The 23,202-nt window shown below is 42.5% G+C and overlaps 1 protein-coding gene across 7 annotated transcripts in view; it reads right to left on the reverse strand.

Annotated features, from left to right (window-relative positions):
* HYDIN (HYDIN axonemal central pair apparatus protein) overlaps positions 1–23,202 on the reverse strand; it is a 288,791-nt gene that overhangs the window by 27,401 nt on the left and 238,188 nt on the right. For 6 of the 7 annotated variants that reach the window (XM_074314603.1, XM_074314605.1, XM_074314602.1 and 3 more), the window contains 14 exons: positions 21,929–22,080; positions 21,630–21,819; positions 18,601–18,703; positions 18,102–18,380; positions 16,397–16,539; positions 11,880–12,098; positions 10,324–10,484; positions 7,937–8,034; positions 6,900–7,107; positions 5,529–5,741; positions 4,941–5,079; positions 3,741–3,906; positions 1,098–1,245; positions 463–670 (listed from right to left, as the gene is read on the reverse strand). In XM_074314603.1, coding sequence (XP_074170704.1) covers positions 463–670; positions 1,098–1,245; positions 3,741–3,906; positions 4,941–5,079; positions 5,529–5,741; positions 6,900–7,107; positions 7,937–8,034; positions 10,324–10,484; positions 11,880–12,098; positions 16,397–16,539; positions 18,102–18,380; positions 18,601–18,703; positions 21,630–21,819; positions 21,929–22,080 — 2,427 coding nt within the window. Of the gene's footprint in view, positions 1–462; positions 671–1,097; positions 1,246–3,740; positions 3,907–4,940; positions 5,080–5,528; positions 5,742–6,899; positions 7,108–7,936; positions 8,035–10,323; positions 10,485–11,879; positions 12,099–16,396; positions 16,540–18,101; positions 18,381–18,600; positions 18,704–21,629; positions 21,820–21,928; positions 22,081–23,202 lie in introns of those variants that run through there. The other variant, XR_012490131.1, reaches the window with a different exon arrangement.

Genomic DNA, 23,202 nt, shown 5'->3' on the forward strand with positions numbered 1-23,202 from the left:
TATTGAGTGAATGCAAACCATGGTTCCCTTTTCTGGGATCAGGGTATGTAACATGTTGGGGGAAAATATCTTTTGGGAAATAGGAATGGCAGATGATGTTAGTGAGTTGAGTATCATTAGATTAATGGGGTCACATATTCCATCAAGAGCTACTGAGTACTGGGGCCCCTCATATCTGATGAATAAGATTGCAATTTCATTCTTATACCTCCCTTGGTACCCAAACATTCTGCCTGTATGTTTAACAACAAACATTCTTCCCCTTCCCTACCATCTATCTCTCCACCTATGAAAAATAAAAGCTTTCACATCAGAGCTGTATACATTCTGAGGCTGGAGCTGCTCCTGACATGTTCCTGTTCTCCTGGTCTTCCTGGTATTTGAAACAGAGAGATTCACTAATATTGCTTTTCCCAGCCAGTGTGGAAACCAAGAAGGAGCAAGACTCTCTCACAGTTTTACCTCATAGAAATTGACAATGGTGGTCTGGCTGGGAGTCAGGAGAGTGACTGAGCCAGTCCTGTCTTTGCACTTGACCATTGCATTCATAGTGTAGCCCTCGGCCTTGATATTCAAGGTTAAAGGGTGGGCTTTGTTTTTCACATTGCAGATCAAATTAAAGTTCAGATCTCCTTCTTGCTTTGGTGTTAAGAAAATATCAACTGGTAACCTGGTTGGGGAAGAAGACAGCAGATTAGCTGAATAGGCCCACGGTTAAGACCTGCTAAATAACATAAGCTTGATGGATTAGCAGATACACTATGAGGAAAAGGCATCAAAGCTCCAAATTATCATGAATTTTGAAGATTTGCAAAGCACAGTAGGACGCTGCCTTTATTGGTTCACCAATACAGTAGATAGTAAGGAAAATAATACAAATATAAGAGAAAATATTGAAAACAGGACTAAAAATTCTCAATACTCCACAATTCATTAGGAAAATAAAAAACAGGGAGTAAGTAGGACAGAAATAGAACGGTTAATATCTAAATTTTAGAGATGGAAGACTAGACATGTGGCACTGTGAGGGACAGTGATTCTCCTGGCTGGCAGGCCTGGGGCAGGGTGCAGTCCTGGGGGCCTTCCTTTGTCCTTACCTGGACTGTGGTGGGAGCCAGCCTTCCATGGGACATATGACCAGGCTGTCACTGAAACCTTCAGAATATCGGGAGTTGTCCTGGAAGGCAAAATGGAAGCCCTGCTCTTCCCTGTTGATGATCTGCACGGTCTCCCTGGCTTCTCTGCCTGAGGAGGAAACACCAGCCCTCAGTGGAAGCTCATGCCTGTTCCTGAAGTATCTCAGCAGACACTGCTCCACAAGCAAGAGGAAGCCTTAGAAGAGATTCTCTAACTTCTTTCTCTTCCAAGCTTCTCCGCCTTTGACTACCCCTCTTCCTTTGCTCTACAAGTGACCTTCCTCTCCTGGGGGGGATTCCACCTCTCACTTCTGGAACTTTACTCCATGAATTGCCTGCTCCTGGTGGGTGGCTCCTCAGCCTCAGTCGCCGCTCCTGGAATTCTGGCAACACCATTTTTCCTCCTTGTTCCTTCAGACCCGATGCCTTCCTGCTTTTGTTAAGGGGAGCTTTACCCTTCCTGGTAGGCCCCTTAACTCTGCCTGAATCCCTGCATTGAACTCTTTAAATTAGACCTCGGGTATGTCATGAGTGTCCTGACAGGGCCATGACTAATTCATCTCTTAACGCTATTTTGACTTTTCTTACTTTCCTTACCTATTACAGAGCATTTATTTTCCCACATAAACTTTCGAATCTTTTAGCCAATTCTCACCCCATCCCCTCAATCCTTTTGGGATGAAGGTTACCAGATTAAGCAAATAATTTTTTAGTAGAAGTATGTCTCAAATATCGCATGGGACATACTTATGCTGACATACTTACACTGAAAATTATCCACTGTTATCTGAAATTCAAATTTAAGTGTGTGTCTGTATTTTATCTGGCAACTCTAGCTAGGATTCTAATTGGAACTTTTGGGAGAATTGACAAATATTCAGATTTTGTTTGGGGGCATTTTAATAAGATTTTATAGTTTACTTCATATAGGTCCTGTGCTTTTCTTATGTTTATCCTTAGATATTATATAGGTTTTGTCAATAGTGAACACAATTTTTTGTTTCTGTTTCTAGGCACTTACCACTAAAAGAAAGAGTAACTATTGGTTTTTTACATACTTGTCTTGCATCTAGACACTTACTAAATTATCTTGTTGATTCTAGTAGTTTGTTTTGCTTTTCTCTAGAGCCTCTTGAACTTTTTAATGTATGAAGTAATCAGCAATAGGTAAATGAGATAGTTTTGTCTCTTTTTCCCCCAATGCTTATGCCAATTATTTAATTTTCTTGTTTCACTGTATTTGCTAACGTCACTAAGACAGTGTTCGATAATAATGGTGATAACAAGCATCCTTGCCTAATTTCTGATTTTAATTGATGTGGTTTTAGTGGCTCATTATAAGATAACATTTGCCTCTTGATTTTGGTTAATCTTCTTTATTCAAGTGTTTTCCTCTATTCCGCTTTTCCTATTAGAGTTTTTATTGAGAATGTCTGCTAAATTTTAGCAATGACTTCAATAGGTATTAATGATTACATGTTTGTTCTTCTTGAATCTGCTAATATAATGATTATACTTAAATGTACCACCCTGGCATTCCTAGATTACATTCTGTTTGTCTTGCTGTTATTACTCTTATGATACATTTCTCATTTGTTCAAAACCTTACTAAACATCATAATCTCCCCGTCTACTTATATGTTATCAGTATAAGATATGTATGGAAATAATACAGATCAAACTGCTACTGGTTTTCTTTGATGGAAAGAGAAAGATGAGATAGGATGGGTGGGGAGAGATTATTACAGTTTTCCTTATACAATACCACACTGACTGGTTTATTATAAAGTATTACTTTTATAAATAAAAACTGAATTACTAAAATTTTAGTAATTAATTCAGTTTTTCACACACACACACACCCACCCAGGTGACAGATTCGTAGGGTTGTAAGAAACCTTGCAGTAACTTCTTTTATTTCTTTCAGGTCTCTGCTCAAATGTCACCTTTCCACTGCCAACCGGCATTCTGTAACCCCTCTAACCTGCTTAACTCTTCTCTAGAACACTTTATTAACATTTGACATGCTATATATAGTTTGCTTTTTTATGTTTTGGTAGTCTGCTTCCTATTCCTGGGATATAAGCATCATGAGGGTAGGAACTTTGCCTTTATCCATTGCATTCCCAGCTCATGGAAGAGTGCCTAGGTAATCCAAGGGGCCTGGTAATATTTGTTGAACCAAATAAATATGTGAAAGGATGGCAGAGAAATCTGACGGTTGTGGCACAGACCAAGAAGAAAACAAGTACAGCCCATAATCTGGGAGTACACACGAGTAGGAGGGGGCTGACATGAGGCTCTGGAAGTGAAGATAGTCAGTCCAGGCCCTGAAGGAATCTTCCAAGTAGAATCTGGAGTAAGGCTCCTAAATTTCCTTCGGTTATTAGTGTGTGGTTCAGAAGATACTTGATGGAAGTTAGACTGAAAGTAAATATTTTATGATTTTGTGAACAATGAGAAAAGCCCTCTAACATGCTTCTAAATGGCACCAGGAAAAATCCCCCACCCAAGTCTGTTCCTGGAGCTCATTGCTGGTTGGTCCCACTCCGCTCCCCTATATGTCACGCCAACTCTAAATATAAACCAACAGGCCAGCCTTACCGATGAGGAGACAACTGAAGTTGAGGTGTGACTTGTTCAGAATGATGAGGGGGTCAGAGGCTCTGCCTACCAGCAGGAAAGGGACTGTGATGTTGTGTTCGGGGATTAAGAAACTCCAGAATGCTTCTGTGATGTCCAGATGGAAAGGCGTGAACTGGAAGACAATCTAAGAAAACAGTTTGGAATAGCGTGGTAAGAGGCACTTCTGTTTACTTACCCTGTGGGCTCCTAGAGGCTTGTCTGCAGTGGGGTTAACGATGGCTGACATTACCAGATCATTACTACCTTTCTACCCTCTCTGGAGGGCGTGTAAGTTTGGTTGTTCCAGCAACATCAGTGTCTGTTTGCTCAGAGGTCTTTCTAAGGGGTCCACCCCATCCACGGCCTCTGTTGGCTCGGCTACAATATTTCACGCTACAACTTTAGATGGCATGTGGAAATGGAGCGATTCAGATAGAAATTCGGAATTTTAACTGTTCCCGAAAAGTTTGGGAGTTAGCAACCCTGGGTCCACTTGTCTGTGTGGTGGTCATCGGCCGGAGCACCGTGGCCGGCCAGCTCTGGTGTCCCGCAATCCCTGCCATTGTCCCTTAGGCCTTTTCATTCCTTTGTATGACCTCCCCGAAAGCATCTGAATTTGTCATTTCTGTTTCATGGATTCGTTTCTGCCTTCAAGAGCTCTGCAGGCCTTACAGGCCATGGGCCTGTAGATCTGTTTTGGCCAGCAAGTTCATATTTAAGTCTGACCCCCTAACCTATATCACTTTGTAAACAGTAGGACACGGGACATGACTCCACTTTTCGGTTTTGCCCTTTGTCCGGACCAAGTAAAAACACATCTATGTCCTTTCACTGCCGTCAGTCCCTTGGACAAAAGTAACGCTTTACCTCATGTTACTTTAAGACTCCTAGAGTCCCCAGGCATTGGTGCCCCGTACCCCTTTCTTACTTTGATCATCTCAATTTTTAAAACTGCAAACCCTAGAGATCTGTTTCTCCATGGCCAATCAAAAGAGCTCAGGTCTGTCTTGTGCACACGGATGGCCTGACATATATAGTAGCCACTCAAGAAATACTTGTTGATAGATGCACCCTTAGGCTCTTCCCCCAACTCTATCTCTATACCCCTAACCTGCTGTGCAGAGACAGATAGAATGATTAAAGCCCTGGGTCGAGTGGTCCTCATTCACACACACACACCTCAGCTTTCTTTTCAGGGTGGATGAAGCCTTTCTTTGTAAGGCATGTGAAGGCTGGAGGGTTCTGGAGACTTTCAGTTTCTTCAGAGATCCAGCAGAAGGAATAGATGCTAGTGGTCGGGTTCAGGATTGTAAAAGTCCTGGCCAAGGGGGAAGAATTGATAGCAGAGAGTAAGATGGTTGAGGATTAAGAGAAACTTTCTTAGGACCTGCCCTAACACAATCCTCCTAAGTGGGAATCAGAACTGTTCCAGATACTTTGTTACTGTAGAAATGAAAACTGCATCTCACTTGGGGGTCCAAAGTATGGCTGGAGTACTGGACTTTGGAGTTTATTATGCCAAGGACCCTTCTGTCCCAGTGATCATCTGTGGTCCAGATGGTGGTTAGGCGTTATATTTTTATGCCTTCTAAATTGCCCCCCATGTCAAAACTAAGGAGACAGAATTCAGCTTCCTTACTGTAGCAGTTCTCTTAAGTCAAACCCCGGATACTGAGCCTGCTTCTGAGAAGCCATCTAGCTTGTTTCTCTGAATTCTTCCTCTGAATTCTTTAGAAGGGTCAACCGACATGAAGTCAAGCAACTCACCGGAGATTATTCCCTCCTATGCCCACGCTGGTGAACTCAATCACCCGGGTGTCCGGATCCAGAGCCCCACCACCAGGCCCTCGGAGATCTGGGTTGCGCCGATAACCACTGATGTAGTCCGAGTCTTTCAGGTCAAAATGGCAGAAGGGCAAGAAGCTCCGCCCTTTTACTGACAGGACTGGGCCTTGCTCTCCAGGCCGCAGGTTGGGAATCCTGAGAGGATAAGGATATTTTTACTTATTTTTTAGTTTTAATCAATTGTTGCTTTCTTAGTTGGTTGGAAATGAACATTACATCCACCAGAATGTGAGCTCCGTGAGAGCAGAGGCTGGGTCTGTCTTGGTCAACAACATAACCTCAGTGCATTGAATAGGACATGATACATAGTAGGTGTTCATTAATTAACTGTTGAGTGGATGGATGCATGAATGCGCTGAGTATGAGGAGCCTGAATTCTGGTTCCTTCTGTGTACCTAAGTATGGCCTCAGGTTATTTCTTCCAGCCATGGTAAGAAAACCTCCCTGCTGTAAAGTGAGCACAGAGGCTTACCCTCTGGGTCAGTGCTCTCACAGGCACCTAGTGGGATATGAAAAGTAATGCAGAAATCTTTAAAAAGTATCCTGAGCTCCTAGGAGAATGTGAACTGGATGTGAGCAGACTTCCAGCACCAGCTCCTAGCTTAGGTGGCCCAGGTGTGGGAAGGGTCCCTGCAGTGTGACTGCAGGGTTTCCAGGAGGCTCTTATGGCTCAGCCACCCTAGGCCATGGTTCACGGAATCCCTCTGGAAGGTGGGAATTCTCCATGGAGCTCTCCCGTGAGTGGGTACCACATCAGGGACTTTCGTTGCCAGGGGTTATTGGATTGGCTTCTTTCTAATGGGGTCTGGGCCCCATCTATTCCTTGCTTACTATGCACCAGGTCTACCACGTAATGTTTGTTGTGTTCATTGTGTGCCAGGCGCTGTTCTAAGCTTCACTGAATTACCTTATTCTGTCTTCACAACAACTTTGCATTTTACAGTTAAGGAGACCTCGTCTCAGTAAGGGTATGACAACGCCTTCCCAAGTTCATGCTGGTCGCAGGACTGGAACCCACCTGGCTGCCAACCATTTTATTCCCCAGTTGGACTTTTGTATGTGGCTGGGAAGGGAGAGGTGGGCCAGAGGAAGAGTCTGGACCGGACTGATGAGCAATACAAAAGACCAAATTCCCCTTGTTCTCCAAAGGCTGGCCCCTTTGAATCTTTCCAAAGGGAAATCTGGCCATTTGAGTCTGTGGAGGGGTCTAGGGTTGGAAAGAATGGTGGTAGTGGTGGGACAGAAGAGGGATAAGAGCTGCCGGGCTTTGTTGTGGGGAGCACATCTCCTTACTGGCAGAAAAGATTGCTCTCGAAGTCTCCAACCTCCAGTGGGGAGAATTTCGCTTTGATCTTCTGAGTCTTCCCCACTTGCACAACGCCTGAGGCTGGCTCCACAGAGAAGGCCAGTGGGGAAACGTCGGTCCAGTGGTCCACGGCACTGTCCAGAGTGCTGCCTGTGGGCAGTGTGCCCTGGCTAAGCTGGTCTTTATGAGAGAAACCTGTGGGCAGACAGAGAGCCGGTGATGTTCTGCATTTGCAGTGGGAGGACAGGACGAGGCAGCCCACTCACAGGTCCTTAGGGACCTGCTGTGGGGGTCTGTCAGCCCCCCGTTTCTAGCCAATGTACTTGACTTCAGGCACTAGGGGTAAGAATTATAGTAGCTCTCACAGGTACTCATGAAAAATTCTTCTATTACTTCCATCAAGTTTTCTTCTTCCTTTTTTTTTTCTTCAAGTTTTCAAATTTGTTTCCTTATGGCTTACGGGAGTGAGTCAAGTAGAAGTCTGTGGGTCTTTTGCTTCAAAAATAATGGGCTGTGAACATCATTTTTGGAGAATCACTGTTTTTAAAGTAGGAGTGCACAATCGGGGGGCCCACGGATAAAGGCCCATTAAGAAGGTCTGGGAATCTCCAAAAGTGAAGCAGGAGTAATGAATATTTGCCAACTAAGTGCTGGGCCCCTTTCTAAGTGTTTCACATGTCACCTGCAAATTGGGCATGGTGTGTATTTTCCTGGGAGACACAGTTCATAGCTTTCATCATTTTCTCTAAGGGTCTGTACTCTCCTAGAAGGTTAAAATCTAAAAGAAAATATTCCTAGGGATGTGAGGGAGTGCCTGAGGGGGGCCAAGGTCAGGCTCCAGGAGGACAGACGTTAGCTTTTCAGTTTCTCAGGCCCATTTGGCTCTGTAGACGGCAGGAGGCCTGTGTTCTGCTTCTCCTTAGCTACCTGGGGGCCGCTGAAGCAGAGCTCACTTCTTCATGAACAAAGTTCTTCTAATTGGGGACAAGCTCAAACCCTGGGTTTTACCTGTCATTGCATTTACCTTGGTTATCCGGCATTGCGAAGCTCACAGCCTTTGCCGCCTCTTCTGAGATCCAGTTGAATTCCAGCTGCACGTTGCCTGAATTAATCAGTTCAAACCTGCAAACAGATCAGGGAACGGGTTTGAGAAACATGCTGCAGATGATTTTTGTCCTGTCTGCACATCATTTGTACTGTTATTTAACCTTTTTCTTTAAGTCAAGTCACTTTATTTCTTAAATATTTTTGCAAAAGGCAAGTTTTAAGCAATTTTACCTGAAGACGTGCATTTGATGTACCAACTCCACTTTCTTGTAAAACACATAAAATATATACATTGCTATTAAAAGTTAAAAATATCCAAAGTTTTAGCACTTAAAATCATTTTGTATATCACTGGCACCCTATGCAGTGTGCTCTCAGCGTGTATCATTGGAATCCGAGAAATTCTCATGAAGGAGGAAACAAAAGTCTATTTCACCTGACAGTACCTTCCTGGGGTGCAAATTCTATAGCCCCTCACTTCCTGAATCACTTCTCAGCAGGAACAACGTCCCTGTCATCAGAAACCATCTGACCCCTTCCGGAGAGGCCTGCATTGGCTAAGACACAGACTAGTGCCAGATTCTGAATCAGCAGAGCCTTTTCCCACCTCAAATTTCTCTGTTCTAAGACAAGAACTGGGAGATCGCAGTTTTTTTCTGGAATCACTATTAAACTTGGTCATAGATGGTGACAGCAGGAGCATGAGGTCTTGACACAAGAACATGATTGTGTAAGAGAAAGAAACACACATGCTCTTCTTGGTTTTAGGGGAGCAGTAAAAGTTGAGTTTTGGGGGGTGGGGTGGGAGTAGGTCTAGGGTGGGGCTTGGGGATTAGATCTCCATTATCCCATCCAGGCAGACCACACAGGGATGCCTGAAGTCAAGTGCTTTGGCCTCAGGGGCTTGTATTTATTGTGTGAATTGATGAGTACTGGTCTTCTCGTCTTCACCCTAAAGAAAAGTTTTATGAAGTGGAGAGATCTTAGTGGCATGGTTTTCATAAAAAGAATTCTAGGTCAGGGGTCAGCAAACTGTTTCGTAAAGGGCCAGATAATGAGATTTTCTGGCTTTGGGGGTCCCTGCAGCAACTACCCACTCTGCTTCTGCAGAACCGACGCAGCCACTGACAATATAGAAACGAATGGGCATGGCTGTGTGCCAACAAGACTCTAGTTACAGAAATAGGTGGCGGGCTGGGTGTGGCCCCCGGGCCACAGTTTGCTGATCCCTGCTTTAGGTGAAATGGGCGTCAGCAGAAAATCCCACTTCTGTCCCCTGTCTTTTGGTTCTATAATTTGAGAGGACACTACGTGCAACAAATGAAAATGAGTTGAACCAGTTAATTACTAAGTTTTACAAAGTAGAAATGTCAGTGGCTTACATTTTTGTTTGTAATTCTCAAAGATGAGTCACAGGCCTTCTCTCTTTGTCTCTGCATATGTTGCTTTCTCTGCCTTTTTAAAAGGCCCTTTTATTTCTCACTTCTTCACCTGGCTACCTCCTATTTGTTCTCCAAAATTCAGCTGGGGTACCAATTTGTCTGGGAAGCCTTCCCTGACACTGTCTCTCCCATATCTTGGTCTGTTTTAGGGACTCTTACTATATACACCATGTCGCAACAACCATCAATTCACCTATTTTCACCCATTCCCCCACTCCCCTCTTGAAAGCAAGACCCAGTGCATCCTTGTATCCCTGCATCTGAGTGTGGGTGAAGGATTAACATAACCCTTTGTCATTCCAAGGACAATTTTGACTTTGAACTAACTTTCTAGCTCTGTTTCCCGAGAAAATAAAGGAGAAATGTCAGCTGTCTTATTAAGCAACATTGTTTATAGTAAAAATGACCCCTGCTTGGTAAGTCACATCTGGTCTGGGAAGAATTATGATTCTCTGGAAGGAAGCTACAGCTTTGGGGTTTTCTGAAGCATGAGGTCTTGACACAAGAAGCGATACCTATGGAGTGATTATGAAACATTTGGCTTCTGTTGGTCATGGAGCTTCTAAGCAGGATGGATCCCATCCCCACCAGTATAGATGTTGTCTGAGCTGTCACCTGGGGAGCCAACAAGAAGTTCCTGGGTGGTGGTGTGGACGGCTGCAAGGACTGTTCCCACTGAGGCTGAGCGCCTGATGCCACCCTCCTGATGGGCTGTGTTTCCTGGCCTATATTTTAAGTGTGAACTTCAATTGCTTCGTGGGTCTGAATGCTCCATTGGACCCATGAAGACACTCTGGTGTGTGCTACACAGACGATGCCTGATATACACTGTCGTAGACCGGAATAAATGTTTGGTGAACCAGTGAGTGCATGATGGAATGAAAGCCTCTCCGAGGAGAGTGGGAGGCTTCTGACGACTTACTCAAACACTCGGGTCTGGTAAACAAGAGTTTCCTTAAAGTGCACGTCTCTCGTCTGGCACTGGTATGAAGCAAAATTCACATTGGCACTGATCTGAAGCATTAGTTCTCGGTAGTGCTCTTCCAGCACTGAGTGAGCAGGCTCAGGGTCCGTCTCTATCACCTGTAACAAAGGTAGCCCTGTTGTCAGTGAGGCAGCGCTAGCTTCTCATAGGGGTAATGGGGGTGGAGGGGATAACACAGTATTTTATTCTACTCATGCAAATTAACACCAACTCACAAACTCAAGTTCCAGAACAAATGATTAAGGCAAATCCAAAATTACTCATAAACGAAAGGAAACAAGACAGTACTGAGGGCATTAGGACGGCACAGATATAAGTTTTGGGGTCAGATGGACTCCAAAGAAGATAGAAGAAAGGAAATCATACAGATAGAGACAGATATTAATGAAATAGAAAATAAATCTGAAACAGAAAGGACCAACGAAGCCAAAAGTTGTTTATTTGAAAAGATTTTAAAAACCTTCGGTGAGCTTGATCAAGAAGAAAAAGAAAAAATACAAATAACCAATATCAGAAATGAAATGGGGGACATTACCATTGGTGCTCCAGATTTAAACATATGATAGGAAAATATTATGAATAATTTTATGAAAATACATATGAAAACTTAGTTGAAGGGCAAACTCCTAGAAAAATAATTTAATAAAATAGATTCAAGAACAGAAAAACAAAACAAAACAAAAACCCGAAAAGTCCTAATACTATTAAACAAACCAAATGGTAGTAAAAAAAAACCTTTAAGATCAAAATAAATAGAGCAATATACCTTGTTAATGGAAAGGATGAACTAATTATAAAATTGTCAGTTCTTCCTGAACTGACTTATAGATGTAATCCAAGTCCAATCAAGTTTCCATCAGAGTTTTCATTAATAAATACAGTTGGCCCTTGAACAATGCAGCGGTTAGAGGCACCAACCCCCCACACAGTCAAAAAATCTGCGTATAATTTTGGACTCCCCTAAACTTAACTACTAATAGCTGTTGACTGGAAGCCTCACTGATAATATTAATAGTCGATTAACATATATTTTACAGCTATATGCATTCTATACTGCATTCTTACAATAAAGTAAGCTAGAAAAAAGAAAATGTGATTAAGTAAATCAGAAGGAAAAGGAAATACCAAAGATGAGAATTCTGTCATGAACCAAAGATTATAACGAATCTAACACTGAACACCCAGGGGAGAAAGAAAACAACTGAAAGACTAGGCATGACATTTCTGAAGGAAGAAAATGTGGGCGGACTTACTCAACTAGATAGCCAGACTTAATCTAAAGCTCTATCAATGAAGCGTAGCTTGTGTGACATTTGTAGTGGGGATGGCATGCTTGGAAGTTCAGTTTGTCACTTTTGAAATCAAGGTCAAGTGGAATGGGAACTTTTTCTTTTTTCCATCAAAGAAGGAAAGGATGACACACTGAACTTGAGAGCAGCAGGCATCCAGGAATAGCGGTCCGGGTCGGATTTGTGCTGGAAGTCCCTACTCACTTTTCGTTTTATAGTCACAGTCCCAGGCATGTTTCTGGGCACGTCCACCCACTTGACTGTGCGCATGCGGTCATCCCAGTCGGGAACCTGGTCTGCAGGGAGTTGAAACGTGATCTTGGAGACCTTGCACTTGACCCCCATCTTCTTCAGGTTGATGGGGATGTCTGACTTCATGGTCACCACTGTGTCTTTGGCACAACCAGGGTGAAGGTGGCCAATCTGGGGAAGAGCCTGGGATTAGTATTTCTGTGAATTCCATCTTGAGGACTCTTGCTACCTGATGGTGACTTTCTAGAGAAGGGGTAGAGCCAATAAACTTGGCAAAAAATGCATCATTCAAGCCTGTATATGTAGATTATTTTAAATATATACAAAAGCTTTTTATATAGAAATACAATCATAAAAACTAGTGTTGCTAATATGTGTCACACTGTTACTATTCTAAACCTGTACACCATTCTATCAATCCCTGTGAGGACAATATGAGATGTACAGCTATTACCCCTATTTTATAGACAAGGAAACTTGTAACTCACTCAAAGTCATACTGTTAGTTTTGGAAGATCTGGATTGTGATCCAGGCAATGGCTTTAGATACCACACTCTTAACTACCCGTGCATCTTAATTAATATGATCTATACAAATTATGGACAGATGTGCACAGCATATTAGCAGTTCTCAGAGTGTAACCTGGCGACCCTTAGGATCCGCAAGACCTTTTCAGGAATCCACGGTGTCAAACTATTTTCATCACAATACTAAGATGTTATTTGACTTTTTCTTTTTTTAAAAAATTTATTGGGGTGACAATTGTTAGTAAAATTACATAGATTTCAGGTGTACAATTCTGTATTACATCATCTATAAATCCCATTGTGTGTTCACCACCCAGAGTCAGTTCTCCTTCCATCACCATATATTTGATCCCCTTTACCCTCATCTGCCACCCCCCATTTGACTTTTTCAATCTTTTTCTCATGAATGTACAATGGAGTTTTCTTGAGGTTATGTGACATATGATACAGCATTACACTGAGTACGGAAGCAAATATGAGAATCAGGTGTCTTCTTTCAGGGCAGATATTAAAGAGATTTATAAAAATGTAAAATAATGCCACTATTCTCACACAGTTTTTTTTTTTTGAAAATATAGCCATTTTCATAAAAACATTATTTATATTACTATGTAATGGGTTTATTGTATTTTAAAATGAATAAATGTATGTTTTTTATTCATCCCATTTTTTTTTTTCAATTACAGTTGACATTCAATAGTATTTTACATTAGTGTCAGGTGCACAGCATAGTGGTTAAACACTTGTATAATTTCTGAAGTGATTCCCCCAATTAGTCTGATACCCACCTGGCACTACACATAGTTATTACAATATTATTGACTATATTCCCTGTGCTTTATTTTACATCTGTGACTGTTTTGTAACTACCAGTTTGTATTTCTTATCCCTTCACCTTTTTCAATCAGCCTCCCAACCCCCCTCCCATCTGGCAACCATCAGTTTGTTCTCTGCATCTGTGTGTCTGTCTCTGTTTTGTTTGTTCGTTTATTTTGTTCTTTAGATTCCACATATAAGTGAGATCATATGGTATTTGTCTTTCTCTGTCTGACTTATCTCACTTACCATAATACTCTCTAGATCCATCCATGTAGTTGCAAATGGTAAGATCTCATTCTTTTTTATGGCCGAGTAATTAATATTTCACATACATATATGTATATGTATATGTATATGTATATGTATATGTATATGTATATGTATATGTATATGTATATGTATCTATCTATATCACATCTTCTTTTACCAGTCATCTATTGATGGGCACTTAGGTTGCTTTCATATCTTGTAAATAACGGTGCATATATCTTTTTAAATTAGTGTTTTGGATTTCTTCAGATAAATACACAGAAGTGGATTTGCTGGGTCATAAGGTAGTTCAATTTTTAATTTTTTGAGGAAACTCCGTGCTGTTTTCCATAGTGGCTGCACCAATCTGCAATCCCACCAACAGGACACGAGGGTTCCCTTTTTTCCACATCCTCACCAACACTTGTTGTTTATTGATTTACTGATGATAGCCATTCTTACAGGTGTGAGGTGGTATCTCATTGTGGTTTTTATTTGCATTTCTCTGATGATTAGTGACATTGAGCATCTTCTCATATGTCTATTGGCCATCTGTATGTCTTCTTTGGAGAAATGTCTGTTCAGGTCCTCTGCCCATTTTTTAATTGGGTTTTTATTTTTAGTTTTTTGATGTTGAGTTGTGTGAGTTCTTTATGAATTTTGGATATTAACCCCTTATCAGAGGTATCATTAGCGAATATCTTATCCCAGTCAGTAGGTTGTCTTTCTGTTTTGCTGATGGTTTCCTTTGCGGTGCAAAAAAGTTTTAGTTTGATGTAGTCCCATTTGTTTATTTTTTTCTTTTGTTTCCCTTGCCCAAGGAGATATATCAGAAAATATACTACTAAGAGCAATGTCAGAGTTTACTGCCTATGTTTTCTTCTGGTAGTATTTGTGGTTTGGGGTCTTACATTTAAGTCTTTATCCATTTTGAGTTTATTCGTGTATATTCTTTTTTGTTTGTTTGTTTAATTTTACTGGGGAATAATTGGAGAACAGTGTGTTTCTCCAGGGCCCACCAGCTCCAAGTCGTTGTCTTTCAATCTAGTTGTGGAGGGCACAGCTCAGCTCCAAGTCCAGTCACCGTTTTCAATCTTAGTTGCAGGAGTGCAGCCCACCATCCCACGTGGGAATCGAACGAACCAGCAACTTTGTTGTTGAGAGCTCATGCTCTAACCAGCTGAGCCATCTGGCCACCCCTCTGGCAGCTCAGCAGCAGCTCATTGTCTTTAGTCTAGCTGTGGAGGGCGCAGCTCACTGGCCTATGTGGGAATCAAACCAGCAACCCTGTTGTTCAGAGCTCACGCTCTAACCAACTGAGCCATCCAGCCGCCCGCTTCTTGTATATTCTTGTAAGAGGGTCGTCTAGTTTCATTTTTTGCATGTATCTATCCAGTTTTCCCAACATTATTTATTGAACAGACTGTCTTTACACCACTGTATTTTTTTTTTTTCCTCCTTTGTCATAGATTAATTGACCATATAGGCATGGGTTTATTTCTAGGCTCTCTATTCTGTTCCTTTGATCTATGTGTCTGTTTTTATACCAGTACCATGCTGTTTTGATTAGTATAGCCTCATAGTATAAATGCATGTTTTTAAACATTCTCAGTTTTAATTTCTAATATGGTAAATATTGATAGACATAATCCACATAAACAAAAGCTCTTTGGGGGGGTCTTCTATCATGTTTAAGAGTATAAAGGAGCTCTGATCAAAAAGGCTGAAATTCACTGAAGTATATCAGATATATGGGAAATCCAATTTGGTCCATAGAATAAAATCATTTATCATGCATCAACACAAACATACAAAACCCCATATATATACCATACCATATATGTGTACACACACACACACACACACACACAGATAGTTATTTTGTGTTTCGGATAGGTAAAAAACTCTCCCTCCTCTGGAAAGTGAAGAAGAAAGCTTAGTACTTCTGAAGGCCACAAATATGTGTGCGTGTGTGTGTGTGTGTGTGTATTTATGTTTGTGTGTATGATTGTGTATGTGTGTGTGGTATGTGGGTGTATTTAAATGGACTATAAGAAGCTATCTCTGCCTACTTTGACTAATGCTTTACATCCCTCCAGGAAGCAAAACTTCTTCCTGATAGCACTCAAGGATTTAGAAGTAAGGTCCCCACCCCACCGTGATCTATCCCCCTCGAGTTCTATGTCTGAGTGGAGTTGGTGGCTATAACAGAGCAGGAGCATATGTGGGTTACCCAGTGTCCTGGGTACTCAGAAAAGAACTAGCTATGAAATGCAATGACTGGCAAGAGGCTAGGATATACTATCATGTTGTCGTAGGCCTTGGTCAATGTCAAGCTTTGGTCAGAAATTCATAAAATGTGTGCTGTGAGATGCTAACAGAAGGGGTTAGAAAATTCCAGGTAAAACACAGTTAACTAGGCTTTATTATGCTGAAGGGCACTGGGAATCTTTAAGAGAAAGACGCAACTTGTACCATTTTCTAAATCTCAGTTGTCCACAGAACCCACCACCCCCATTTTAGCTTTCAGAGAACCACTTTTGCAGGACTAATGCTTAAAGAACACACACCTAGGGGGACATAGGTCTGCACCGTGGGGTAGGAAGACTGGGACCTGTTTTCATCCCTACTGGCTTCCATGGAATTCCACAGTGTCAGCCTAGCAACAGTCTTGGCAGACCCCATTCTCTGCTCTTAGACCAGAGGGGACGCGAACAGTGTCCTCTGCTATCAGCTCTGAGTGAGGGATGGTTCCAGCTTGAGATTCACCCATCCCATGCCTTCCCTTGTATCCTTGGAAATGGACTGACAATCAAATTGCAGTTGGCTTAGGCCTAAGAGAGCCCAGAAAACAGTAAATGGCTTTCACTTACCTGTGGGGAAAAGGTAACTGTAGCTAAAAGGGGCCATTGAAACCGTAGCACATTCACTTGGCTGTGGTTAGTGATTGTGAAGCTCACGTTATAGCTGTTTCCTATGTGGCAGTCCCCAAACTGGATGTGGTCCACCAGAGCCGCTAAAGGACAGAAGCAGAAGGTCAGTGAGTCCTCCCTGGCCTCCTCCTGGGGCTCGCGCCCCTAAGGAGGCAGCACCTGAAAGACTTGTGCCTCACTGGCATGAACTTCTCCCTCCTTGGATGGTTGTATTAGAAAAAACCTGCAGTCCTGAGCAGTAAGCTTTCCTTCCTGGGGGAGTCTCCCCATCCATCCATCCATCCATCCATCCATCCATCCATCCATCCATCCATCCACCCACCCATTAAGTCCGTCCATCCACCTTGGCCTTCACCTCCGAGAGAAAACATAGATCTCCAACTCCATTTGTCTACTGAAACAATACTAGTAAGAGTTAGGGTTGCCAGATAAAATACAGGAGTCCCTGTTAAATTTGAATTACTGGTAAACAATGAGTAATTTTTAGCATAAGTATATCCCATGCAATATTTTGGGACACACTTAAACTAAAAATAATTCATTGTTTATCTAAAGTTCAGATTTAATGGGGACTCCTATATTCCGATTTTCTAAATCTGGCAATTCTATTTTAAGTATGAAATTTTGTTTCTAAACTACGGTTCACTGCTGGCTCCTGCTTGACCTCTGACAAGAGAGATGTCACCCTGTAGCTGTGAATAGGGGTGAAAACGCCAGACATGTGAGGAGCGTTGATTTTAACCCATATTATACAGACTGCCCAATGCTACATTCCAGGACTGCAAGCTCCTAGAAAAACTGTGAGACTGTGTTTATAACTCACTTTACAGTGATTAGCCACATAATCAGAGTGCTTAGCAAATGCTTTTTGATAATAATGATGAAGTCAATTTTCTCCTACCCCAAAGTATAGTCAACCAAATGAAGCCATAGCACTTGATATACTGCAGGGCAGCACATCTTAGGCTTTAATATACACACACATCACTCAGGGATCTTGTTCAAATGCAGATTCTGATTCAGTTGGTGTGAGGTGCCTGGGTGGGGTCTGAAATTCCCATTCCTAAGAAGCTGCCAGCTCATGCTCACGCAGTAGGTTCTCAGACAGTGCCCTGAGTAGTGAGGCTGTGGAGAACGATGTCCTAGAGGAGGCACAAGCTTACATCTTCTCTAGTTAAAGAAGCCCACCAACTTGCTTAGAACGTCTAGGATACAGGGTTCAGACGAAACACACAATGCCAACATAAGCCAGCTAAAAGAAAAAGAAAGGGAAAACTATAGAGAGACAGATATTCACTTTTCTTAGGTAATCTGGAATCTGGATTTTGAATTTTGCTTATTAGCTAAACTGGAATTTGAGCTCAAACTATAAGCGCCCTAAGGGCAGGGACTCTTCTTATTCTTTGGAACGCCAGGGCTCAGTGTAGTGCCTGGCCCATGCCCACTGAGGCTCCATAACTGTGCCTTGAGGGAGCACAGGAATGAATACAGTGACCGAGCCAGGCATGATGGAGTATACTGTGATGAAGAGGCGGTTCCGTCCTCAATTCCCGGGAAGCTAGTAGATTTTTTGTTTAAATTTCACTCTCATTTAAAATGACCCAAGAGCCAAGAGCTGTCAACACCTCACTGCTGCTTCTCCCACCTGCCACCAAGTCTTCCATAGTGTTTTCCTCGATGGCCTCGGAGATGTCTGAGGCCTCCTGGCTGCCGGAAACCATCAGCCCGTGGATGTTGTCCAAAGTGACGTCGTCCTCATAGCCCTCTCCCACCAGGTGGATGACCGTGTCCTCGTACTGGTTGTTGATCACTGATAAGTGGATGGTGCCTGTCATTCTCCCAACCTTTTGGGAGTGGAAAACAACATCAAATTCTGCTGTGTCTCCAGGAGGAACAACCAGAGAGGCTGTATGAGCTTTCTTTGCTGCAAAGAGAGGAGAGAAGAATGATTTAGAACCACGTTAAAGGAAGATGCATCCATGAAGACCCTGACTCAAGGGAAAGCAGCCCGAGGGGAGGAATGAGCATTGCCTAGAGTGGCCATTGGTGACACTGGCATCCTAATCTGGCTGGGTCCTGATTAGTTCCCTAGCAAAACAGCACCGGGACCCACTGTCCTCTAGAAGCTACTCTCCCCTACTTACCTTTTGCATGGGGTTTGTTTTCCTCTTTGATGTAGATGTAGGAGGTAGTGGGCCTCCCTTTCAGGGAGAAGACTCCTAGGTGGTCCTGTAGGTCAACATGCAGCTGGCAGAAGGAAAGCAGGACTGAGTGTTACACTGACAGGCTGCTCATGATTTTTGAGTTTGGAGTGACATACTGTGTTGTTTGGGAAGTACCCCCAAAAAAGCCATTGTGCCTAGTGCCCAATTGCTTGTTTCTTAGTAAAAGGGAGATATAATAAATATTAGACCTTGAGAGAAAAAAAGAAAATTTAGTCCAGCTCTTGTTATCCGAGTGAGAAACTAGAGGCCTAAGAGTGTAGGTACTTTCCAGATCACCCAGCTAAGTTGTGTCAAAATGGGGTTGTTGAGGCTTCTGCTATTGACAAAGGCAGTTAAAACGATACTCTAGACCAGGGGTGTCAAAACTGCGGCCCGCGAGCCAACTGTAGCTCGCAATCCATTGTTAATTGGCCTGCAGCAAATTCCAAAAATATAGTTTACTTAAATAAACCAGGTGAGGCAATACGTACTTCACCTCGAGTGAGTGGCCCAGCTGTTTGTGTATTTTATCGCATATGGCCCTTGGTAAAAAAACGTTGAGAAAAGTTTGGACGCCCCTGACCTAGACTAATAAAATGGAATGAACACTTGTCATTCTGTGAGGACTTGCATGAATGTGGGTTCCTGAAACCCAGTATCTCCTAGGTACTAGGGCATTAGTTGCTCGATAGTGTCATGTTGAGTATCTTACCAAGATAATAGGACAACTAAGGGGGGCCTCTGACCTACTTGGAGAAAAGTGATGTTATCTAGCCCACTGGAAGCCGTATATCTGATTTAAAAAAAACTACAGCTGTGTATCTGATTTTAGGTATGAGGTATCAGCAGACATTTTTAGAAGATAGCAATGTTGGCACCGTGATGAACATCATGGGCAAGATAGAATGATACATGTAGGGCACTGGTTAGCTCAGCTGGTCAGAGCGCGGTGCTCTTAACAACAAGGTTGCCGGTTCAATCCCCACATGGGCCACTGCGAGCTGCGCCCTTCACAACTAGATTGAAACATCAACAGCTATATACAATGTCAGAGGGGTAGTAGCTTGGGGGAAGAAGGTTATCCCTTTGTGAGGGGTGTAAATGTCTAACTATTACATTGTTTTGTACACCTGAAACTAAAAAAAATAAAAATAAAAAAATAACATCATTCTTAGTCTAATTATTTCTAAAAACTTTTCAAATACAATACCCAAAATATGACCAAAGATAACCAGGCATGTGAAGACATGACAACATGAGCAAAAATGAGCTGAAATAGCAGATTTCAGAAACAGACCTACAGAGACTTCAGATTTTGGGATTATCAGATATAGACTGCAAAACGGCTGTGATTGTTGTGTTCAAGAAATAAAAACCAAGTCTGACAATTTCAGCATGGAGCTAGAAATTTCAAAAAACTAATTACATATATTTGAAAAATGATCTAATAGAAATTCTAGAACTGAAAAATATAGTAATTTAAGAATTTAATGGAAGGTTTAATAGCAGGTTAGCTACAGCTAAAGGGAGAGTTAATGAACTGAAAACAGGTCAAAATAAATTATGCAGAATGAAGCCCAGAGAAAAATGGATGGAAAATACAATGAGGCTGTAAAACATAATAAAGAATATAGTGAGATGGTCTTCCACATGTTTAATTGGCTTCCCAGGAGGAGAGATGCAGTAGTCAAAGACACATCTAGGAATTTTTCAAAACTGATGTAAGACATCAATTGCAGAATCAAGAAGCCTGGTGAATTTCAAGAAGGATAAATGCAAGAAATCCATACTTAGACACATCATAATGAAAGTGCAGAAAACAAATACAGTGTGAAAATCTTAACCACAGCCTGAGGGCAAAGATTACCTTAAAAGATATTTTAGACTTAAAGCTGACATCTCAGCAGTAACAATGGAAACCAGCATACTCTGGAATTATATCTCCCATTTGCTGAAAGAAAACAACTGCCAACCCAGAGTTCTATAGCCAGTAAAAATTACATTAAAAATGAAGGAGAAATGGAGATTTTCAAACAAAAACAGAAATTTCACCACCAAAAAACTACTAACAAGTATTCTTCAATATGTAGGAAAAGGATCGCAGGAATGGAAAGCAATAAAAATGATAACTATGCGGGTAGATCTAAATGAGCCTTAACTGTACAAATAACAACAACAACAATAACAGTACTAATTTCTTGTAGGGTTTAAGATATATATAGACTCCAAAGTGCTCCACAAGTTGTCCGCTTACTCTACCTTCTATTTTTATCGCCCACCTCTCTCCTACCTGTACACTATGCTCTTACAAAGTTGGTTGCTTACTGGTTCCTGTTTGCACCTTACATCTTTTTGCTTCTGTGCCTTTGTCTTTGGAGTTTTATTTTTCTACCTGGGAGGTACTCAACTGCCATGCCCACCACGTGAAACCCAGCTATCCTCAATGCCCAGCTCAAATGTCATTTCATAGCAAAATTTTTCGTGATCCCCTAGATGGGAGTAGAACATTTTTAAAAGTCCTACAGTCCTTTGCATAATAACCCTTACACAATTTAGCATTTTTGTAAAATAAAAACATAATTTAATTGCTGAACTAGAAGTCCCTACAGATGTTACATCTCTTACCCCAATGATTTTTCCCCCCTCATTACAAATGCAATGTTAATTACAGGAAAAAAGTAAAAAAAATAAAGAAGACACTAACACTACCCATAATCTTACCCACTAAGCTTAGTGTATATCACTGTACACTGCCTCACACAGTAATTATTAGTGTACTGTGTAATCTGGTTTCTTACACTCCTGGAAGGCAGAGGCCATACCTGATTTCCCTCTGCATGTCCCATGTCTTATACAGGTTAAGAAGAAGTCCTCATAAATTAGGGACGGCAGAGACCCCAGTGTCAGAAGTCTTAACTTCTGAATGATTTTTTTCCCTTTCCACCCCACGCTTCACCCTCCAGCAGTACCTGGGTGGGGATTGCGCCGTTGTTCTTGAGGATGAGAGGTAGTTTCTCTGAATGACCAAGAAGAAGCCTCTTAAAGAGGAGCAAGGGGTTTCCGTATTGATTTTGGAGAATTGGCCGCACTACGGTCACTCGAGGGAGGTTCCCCTCTCCCACGATATCAAACGTGAGGCTTCGGTTCTTGGTCAGGTTGCTGTAGAGAATAGGGAGATTGAGGCCTGTCAGCCTGGCATGGCAGGGATGACATTCTGGAGAGTGTGGCCTGTAGCCCTGCTCAGGGGAGGCTGTTGGGGAGCTGGTACCTGGGCAAGCCATCCAAGGTGGCCTCAAAGATACACTGGTAGGTCTGCATGGTCTGCGGGGTGAAGGCCACCGTGGCAAAGGCGTGTGAATGACTGGCAACACACATCTTGTTGGGTTCCACTTCAAAGATATCGATGATGCGAGCAGTAACCTGGGGGCGGGGCAGGATCGGCGTGCATGTTAGCTATTTGTGTTTACACGGGGCATGCTGCTTATCTCTATTGCCCCTGCTGTGAACTCGCCCTCCTTTAAACTCTGCAATAGACATGTTGCATTGCCTGCATAGTCAGGCCCCTGGAAGGAGCAGCCTAGATACTCTGAGACTCTCAGCACTAATGGCTAGACTTGTGATCTGTGACTCAAATAGATGAACGAATCTAGGTCTTAGATAGTCAGATATGAATCTCTGTCTCTCAGAACTAAATTAAGACGCCCAGAGATCATTGGTGGCTGCTGATCTGAAGCTGATCTGGAAGCCAGATGGAGACAGCATAAGTGAAAGACCCATGGTCCTTGAAAGATGGACAGAGCCTCTACTGGTCTTCTGAAGGCGGGATTTAGGTGGCAGTTCCAGTCGCACAGAGCTCTGGCTGCGTGGTGCATCCTGATCTCGTCTGAGCTCTCTGATGCATTGGAACAAACCTTGCTTTGTTTGGATTATCCTGAGTGGGTTTCTGCTCCTTGCAACTCTAAGAGCTTTAGCCAGAACAATCTCCCTCCCATAGCACTTGATCTCTTCCCATCTTGTGACAGTGTTTTGGGAAAGCTATAGGGACCCCTGGCATGGCCTCAAAAGTCAAAAGCATTTTTCATTCTCATGGGAGGCCGGTGGGATTCAAGACTGACTATTTCCTCTTCTTCTCAAGCTGAGGGCACTAAGCTTTCTTTGTTTTTTCCAACGGATAGTCTGCCAATTAGGGAGAAAATTAGGGAAGAGGAAAACATATAATGTCGGCAAACCTCCTGTTAAAAACCTATCTTTGTTTAGAAATCAGGCTTGCTCACTTTTTTACGTTTTTGGTAGAGAATAGAAAGAAAGCTATCCCTTCGTGTACCAAATAAAGTTAGAGAGTAATGACTGCATGTCACCAGGGCCTGAGGGAAGTCAGAAAAGAAATCAGACTCTCAAACCCTGCCCCTCTGCAGGGGTTTGGGAATGCATACTCTATTCTCGGCTCTAGGCTAGGCCAGCCCTCTCCGTGACTCCCCCACCACCATCAGCGATGCGAACAATGCCAGTTCTGGGGCACGAGGACCACCTGGGCCAAGATTC

This window comes from Rhinolophus sinicus, linkage group LG11, assembly GCF_036562045.2.
Source record: "Rhinolophus sinicus isolate RSC01 linkage group LG11, ASM3656204v1, whole genome shotgun sequence".
In the NCBI taxonomy this organism is placed as follows: domain Eukaryota; kingdom Metazoa; phylum Chordata; class Mammalia; order Chiroptera; family Rhinolophidae; genus Rhinolophus; species Rhinolophus sinicus.